This window comes from Fukomys damarensis, unplaced genomic scaffold, assembly GCF_012274545.1.
Source record: "Fukomys damarensis isolate Sample0158 unplaced genomic scaffold, DMR_v1.0_HiC HiC_scaffold_5, whole genome shotgun sequence".
Lineage (NCBI taxonomy): Eukaryota > Metazoa > Chordata > Mammalia > Rodentia > Bathyergidae > Fukomys > Fukomys damarensis.
Genome location: NW_022900917.1, coordinates 30,964,406 through 30,971,198, shown reverse-complemented (window position 1 = coordinate 30,971,198; position 6,793 = coordinate 30,964,406). Strand labels below are relative to the sequence as shown.

The following is a 6,793-nucleotide window of genomic DNA, read 5'->3' as shown; positions in this document are numbered from 1 at the left end:
AAAAAAAAAAAAAAAAAAGAATTTATTTTTCACAGTTTGAGAGTCTAGAAAGTACAAGATCAAGATGCTGTCAGATTTGTGTCTGGTTAGTGCTCACTTTCTGGCTCACAAGGTACTTTACAGCTATGTCCTGTGGTGGACACAGGAGGCAGTGCTCTGGGGCCTCTTTTATAAGGATGCTAATCATATTCATAAGGTTTCTGTCCTATGATCTGATCACTTTCCAAAGTCCCTAACACTTAATAACATCATCATGGAAGTTAGGTTTCAACCTATGAACTTTGGAGGGACACAAACATTCCCAATACAGCATCACCTCAATGAATGCTCATTCTTTCACATGGAAGGTAGGTGAATGAAAGAAAATGAGGCATCTGTTTTATATTTCTAAAATTGCTCTTCAAAAAGATAGTTCCATGCAGATTTGCCACTATATCATCAGTCTTACGATAACTTATTTCTAAAGACTGTCACCTCACGAGCTTCACAAATGATGTCAACACTTTTTCTTCAAGGCCCTAGAATCCTGATATAAATTTATAGGATAAAACACTGAAGCAAACATAAAAACTTCACTGCAAGAAAACCAGGAAAAAAAAAAACCAAATAACTCATTTACCTAATAACTTTAGCAAGGTTGAGAGATATATAAACAAACAAGGTCAAAACATAAAATTATTAATGAAAAAAACAGAAAACAAAGATACTTTTTATAAGAGCATCAAACCACATCCACATTCAGAAATAAATAAATCTAAACAAGAGGAAAGACCTCTGCATTGAAAATGACAAAAAATTATTAGAAGAAATTAAAGACTTAAGTCAATGAATTACATTTATAAATCTAAAGAGTCAGTATAGAAAAGATGTCAGTTCTTCCCAGAATAATTTATATATTTAACAAAATCCAGAGGGCCAAGAACAGCCACTGCAATTCAGAAGAACAGCAAAGCTGGAGTTCTTAAACTATTGGGTGTCAAGTCCTCTTGCAAAGGTTTTAGTAATTTAAGACTTTGGAGTTAGCAATGGATAGAAAAATGAAACAAAATAGAACCACATATTTACAGTCACATAATTATGACAGAAATAATACTGCAAATGAAGAGTAAGGCTGCTTTTTTAACAAAAACTTGACTAATTGATCTCACACAGAAAAAAAAAAAAATGCTTTGACTTTAATGCCACAGAAAAAAATCAGTTCCAGACAGCTGGCAGATCTAAATTTGAAGGCCAAAAGGAACACTATCAGCAATAAAAATGAGCTACCTACAATTCATGGAAGATCAAGTGGACTCCTATAATGCTGAAGAAATGAGATCAAACCCAAAAGCGAACATACTCCAAACTTTCATTTATATATAGTACAAAAATAGTACAAAATAATCTAGCTACTAGAAGTGTTGGATGAGAATGGGTACTGACTGGCTTTTAAAATGCTAGTAATGTCATTCCTTTATTTATGCACTAGGTGCACAGCTGTGCCTCTGTGAAAATCCACTAAGGTAAAACAAAAGTTTACTACAGAATGAGAGAATTTAGTGGTATAAAATCACAGAATTTTATATTAAGAAATTTTAAATACAAGTGTGCATTAATTAACACTAGTTGAAATACAGAGGGTAGCCAATCTTTCACTTTCTACTGCTTTACAGCAGAAGTTAACACTTACAGTAAATTTTGCTCTTTCTTCCATCACCTCATAACCCAGGATAGTAGGTGTAGATGGTCTATCTTCCCAATTCACTGTTTCAGGATTTTGTTCTTCAGTTTCTCTTGGTCTAGTAGAATATTCAATGGATGAATCTGTACCTGTAAACTTAGTCCTAATGAGAGGACTGCTACAGACAGATGAAGTTCTATCCAGTTGATCAGGAACACTTGTCTGTTTACAATTACCCATATTTGAATCTTCTAACTGGCCTTTGGAGGAGTTTGAGGTTGTTGAAATGCTGCCAAAAGAAGAACTTCTTTGATTTCTGTTGGCTGTAAAACTAGAAACAGAGTTTCCTATGGGCATAGGAACTGGGACATAAGGAGTTGCCATTTTCTGCCTCTGCAACAAATCTGTACACTGCTGAGTCCAAACGTTTAGCAAACAACTACTAGGCGATCCATTTTCTTAGGAATTCACTATCTAAAAATAAGAAGGACATATTGAAAGATTAGTCTTTAATCTGAAGCACAATTCAAAAGAAAACAAAATGTTCTTTTAAATTTTATGACTATTGTTTTATATGGAAAACACACTTCAAACCCCTTTTTAAAAATTTTTAGTTTCTAAGGACTCTTGTTCACAAGGTAAAACGATCAAAACTACTTCATATCCCTTTTCTTGACCCTTGTGTCATGCTGACCTTTTTAATACACTTTTTTCTTTGCGAAGGATTTTTATGACATTCATTTTTCACCTGAGTTGATATCCAGCACTGCCAAAAAAGAAGAGTGGGAAAGACTCTCCTGAAGCTTTCTTCTAGAATTTCCTGATAGTATTATATACAATAGAAAAGAGAAAAGAAAAAGGAGGAAATGCAGAATCAAATATAGTTGACAAACTTGATCAAATTAACTGATCAAACTGATCAACTTGATTAAATTAACTGAGAGGATTTAACAAATCTTTCTAACTCATACTTATCAGAAGAACCATGCTAGCTTGTATCAGAATAAGTTTATAATAACAAATAATGGTTTATCATTAAATTGTTAAATAATAACTTATAAAAAATTTTAACACCCAGACCAACAAAATGACATGACTGCACATAGCAACCAAGGATCTGCCAGCCCAACTTCACCTATGTATTTCTATTGGTGAAAAGGGTTGGAAAGGAGTCTCAGGGGCTTGCAAACAATACTTTAAAGTCAGCACGTGGCTCTCGGCAAGCTCCCTCATTATCCAAGATTCAAGAAACTCGAGCTGCTGATTCATTGCTTTTCCGTCCCGTCTGATGGCCTCCCCCAAAAGAAGTAAATAAAAGTGAAGCTGAAAGCTTCTCAAGGCCTAGGGGACGGCCCTACTCTTTATCATCCCACTACCTGAGGTCACAGGTGGAGAAAAGGTTGCTTGTGAACACAGCCACTGATATCCAAAGCAGTGAGAGCTACCCAGGCGTTAGGAAAACACTGTGCTCCTTAGGAGAGTGCACTTTTCTCTTTGCATGGAGATGCGCCAGGAAAGATCCTCAGTCTCACCTCAGTCAGGTGACACGGTCAGATTCAGAACAACCAGGTGGGCGAGACTGGGTGGAAAGAAACCCTAGGAGGGTGCCGTCGGGGTCTGCGCGGGTGGGGGTGGTCTTCAGCTCTGGGGGGGAGCAGGACTTGCAGCTCCCGGGGATTCTGGATGTCGCAGACCCTCCAGCCTCGGTCGCCCCGCGCGGGGCCACAGCCTCCCAGACGCACGGCGGAGTGTGGTGGCCGGACTGTGGTAGAGGTCGGGGTCCCGGGCCTGTGGCGTCTCTCCACCCTCTCGCGCCTGCCGTCAGGCAGCCAGAGTGCAGCTGTCACCCGCACGGAAGCCCAGCACAACCTCCCCACCCGGTCCTTACCTTAGCGCACTCCACGATCCAGCTGCAGAGCGCTTCCCGGGGATTGTAAAACCCGATTCTTCTATCTGCAGCTTTTCGCCTTTCCCTACACAATCTAATACTTCACATGACCTTCCGCTCGGAAAGCAGCCGCTCAGCACGTTTCCCACACTCAGCCGGGCCAACCGGCAGGGATCCCAGCGCAGAGGAGGTGGGGACTGGCCTGGGACCCCTCTCCCGGAAGTGACGTTCAACGCACCCGCCTCCCGGAAGTGCCCTCTAGAGCGTCTGCCTTTGGCTTTCTGGTAGCTAAATCAAATCTAATGCTGTGACAAGTAGTTGGTATTCTCTGTACTGGTTTTATTTTTCGAAGTGAACTTCTGAGAAAATGGGCTAATTTTCCTAGCAGGTGATTAGAAGTCTTCGGTTTCCAGGAGGAACCATGGCCAGCGTTTGTCTGGGCTCCTGCTATTGGAGTCCATTACAAACAGCCTGATCTGGTTCTTTTAGGTTATAGATTGCTTTCCAGAATTAGCAGTGCTTTAGGGGATGACAAATGATCTGAAGTGTAGGAAGATAGAACATTACATCATTATCTATCCATTCCATGTAATTCAGCAATCCTCATTGGCAGAGACCCCTGAAATTCTTTAGTATGTATTCATTTTCTATCCGGGAAGTAATGTATCCCAAATGACACACCATTAGGTTTGTTATACTTGGTCATACAAAAAATTATGTCCAGAAAGCATTCTTTGATAGTCAAATACCAAGATTTAGACCAGTATATAGGACCCTTCATCATTAGAATGGTGCAGTTTGATTTAAAGATTAATGATTTCTAGAGCTTTGGAGTATTACCAATGATGGGAAAATTGACAGTGGTAATTTCAAAATGAATATAGGAAGTTAATCTGATTTGTGACATACTGATGGTTTTTGTTTGAGAAATACTGACCTTTAAGAGCGAAAGATGAAAATAGAGGAGTTCTGTATTAACAAGAAAATAAAACATCTTTCAGTATGGACTTGGCACTTTTCATCTTGAAGTGGTGATTATATACTTTAGTTATGTGAATAAGGGAAAAGTACTGCAAAGAAAAAGGGGCCTTGGAAAATTTCTCTTGATTATAGATAGGGATGATAGTGGTATCAAAAGAGATACATGATAAGTAAAACATGTTAGTTCAAAATTTAGAAAGTCAAAGAAAGTTAGACTTTCAAGAAGTAAGAGTACAGATACCACAACTAGGAGGATGAAGAAAAGATTATTGAAACTGCTCAGGAGGAACTTTCACAGACTAGATGGAGCATAACAGTGTACATATCATTGTACATGTTTTATTTATTTTCAAGAATATTGGTGATGGAGCCAGAGATTTAGCTCAGTGGTTCCACCGCCTGCTTCATAAGCACAAGAATCTGAGTTTGATCCCTGGTACCAAAAAAAAAAAAAAAATCTGGTGTTGATAAATGTCTAGATTTTACTTTTAAGAAATAACTAAACTGCTTTAAGAATCAAGAAAGACTGTCCTGTGGTAAAGAGTGTCCTGTGGTTAGTCAAAGTTAAAATATTATCATAGGTCATTTTTGATATCTAGTCTCTATTATTTTAGTTCAGCTCCTGAATGCCTCTATACTGTGCCCACAATCCAAATGAATCATTTACATTTCATTTTGTAGAATAGTAAGAAGAGGTAAACACAACAGAAAAAAGCATATGAAGTGAGTAGGCATCTTTTGAGGCATCTATCTGGATCCTAACATTTCCTCTTTCACTGAAATTGGTCTCTCTTCTGTAAGACACTTCTGGGTCTCTGGTGCCTATTCATAATATATCATTCTTGAATCATGTTTTTCATCATAGTCAATTGTGCACAAGTAGACATTTGATACAAATTGTATCCAATAGGTGATCTTTCCTAGGAATTAAAACTTGGGTATTTGAGGAAAGATTCTGGTTAGAAGTTATTGGAGCTAAAGTTAGAGAGGTCCCATAAAATTCCATTTCTAAGTTTCCTGGAAGTGATCTGATCCCTCTTACTTGATTTTTCCTTGGATTCCAGGACATAAACTAGTGTACTTTCATTATATTAACTTTTTTGCTTAAATCCAGCCAGAGATGGTTGTTTTGCTTAAAACCAAAGTACAACTAATATAACAATTTGAGCATTTTTTTGGGGGGGTGCTGGGGGTCAAACTCTGGTCCTTGTGCTTGCAAGACAGGTGGTGGAACCACTCAGCTACATCCCTGGTCCCTAATATAGCAATTTGGAATGAGGTAAACTGAAAATGTTAGATGATGAGATGGTGATAAAATGCTTTCCTGTTTTTTATTTTGCAAATAGCAGTTAATAATTCATAACCTATTATTTTAAAATATAGTATTTCACAACCTGTTTATAACAAATAATACCTCAAAAATTTATAAGCAAAACAATATAAAATAACTCCATTATTTTTGTTTAATTTCATAGATTCTTTAATTTGTGTATGTTGTTTCCATGGACAGTTTTTCTTTAATTTTACTATTTAGCATCCATACTCTTCTTGCCCTCTACTTTCTCACTGCCATGAAGTTCTGAGACCAGAGAAAGAACCACAGATGTTTCGGTCTCTTGTTGGATCAGCTGGGTAATAGGAGATGACCAAAGCAGTAACATAGTGACATGACAGCTGAATTTATCTCAATGAACCCGTGACCTATACAGTGTACGAAAACGGGGTAGGAATTATATGATATTTGTCATGGCACAGGGGTGACACCCTTGAATATTGCTACTATTGTTAATTTTTCATCCATCATGTTACATAAGGAAGCTTTTGATAACATTGTGCAAATCCTATTGTGAGCATAAGAAAGTGATAAAATTCTTCCTCAAAACCACAGACTCATGATCTTAGAATGGAAAGGAAGTATAATGATCGTAAGAATACTGCTTCATTTTATAGCTAAGGATATTGATAAAAACAGAAGCTAACTCTTCTGTGTGAGTTACAGATTTCTTGCTCCCAAAGTAGTGACTTTCTTACCTCACTTAATAACAAATTTTTGAGCACAGCATATTGTTTCATATCTTAATGTGTTTCAGCTTTCTTATATAACTAGTCACTGTTATATTCTTGATTATTGTCTGATCCCAGGTAGTCTCATGGGTTTTATGCCTGATAAAAGTCTGTCTGAACTGGGCCTTTCGGGGTCAGTAGAAATTGGGTAAGTAAAGTAGGAAGGCTAGACACACCAGGCAAAGTGAAGATTTGAGAGA

At 37.7% G+C, this 6,793-nt stretch overlaps 1 protein-coding gene across 3 annotated transcripts in view; it reads right to left on the bottom strand.

Moving 5' to 3' along the window:
* The window catches only part of Snx16 (sorting nexin 16), a 33,271-nt gene extending 29,514 nt beyond the window's left edge, over positions 1-3,757 (bottom strand). For 2 of the 3 annotated variants that reach the window (XM_010641614.3, XM_010641616.3), the window contains exons 1-2: positions 3,549-3,757; positions 1,670-2,134 (exon numbers count right to left, since the gene is read on the bottom strand). In XM_010641614.3, coding sequence (XP_010639916.1) covers positions 1,670-2,044 — 375 coding nt within the window. In that variant the 5' untranslated portion in view covers positions 2,045-2,134; positions 3,549-3,757. Of the gene's footprint in view, positions 1-1,669; positions 2,135-2,354; positions 2,525-3,548 lie in introns of those variants that run through there. The other variant, XM_033760387.1, reaches the window with a different exon arrangement.
* Positions 3,758-6,793: the final 3,036 nt, after the last annotated feature.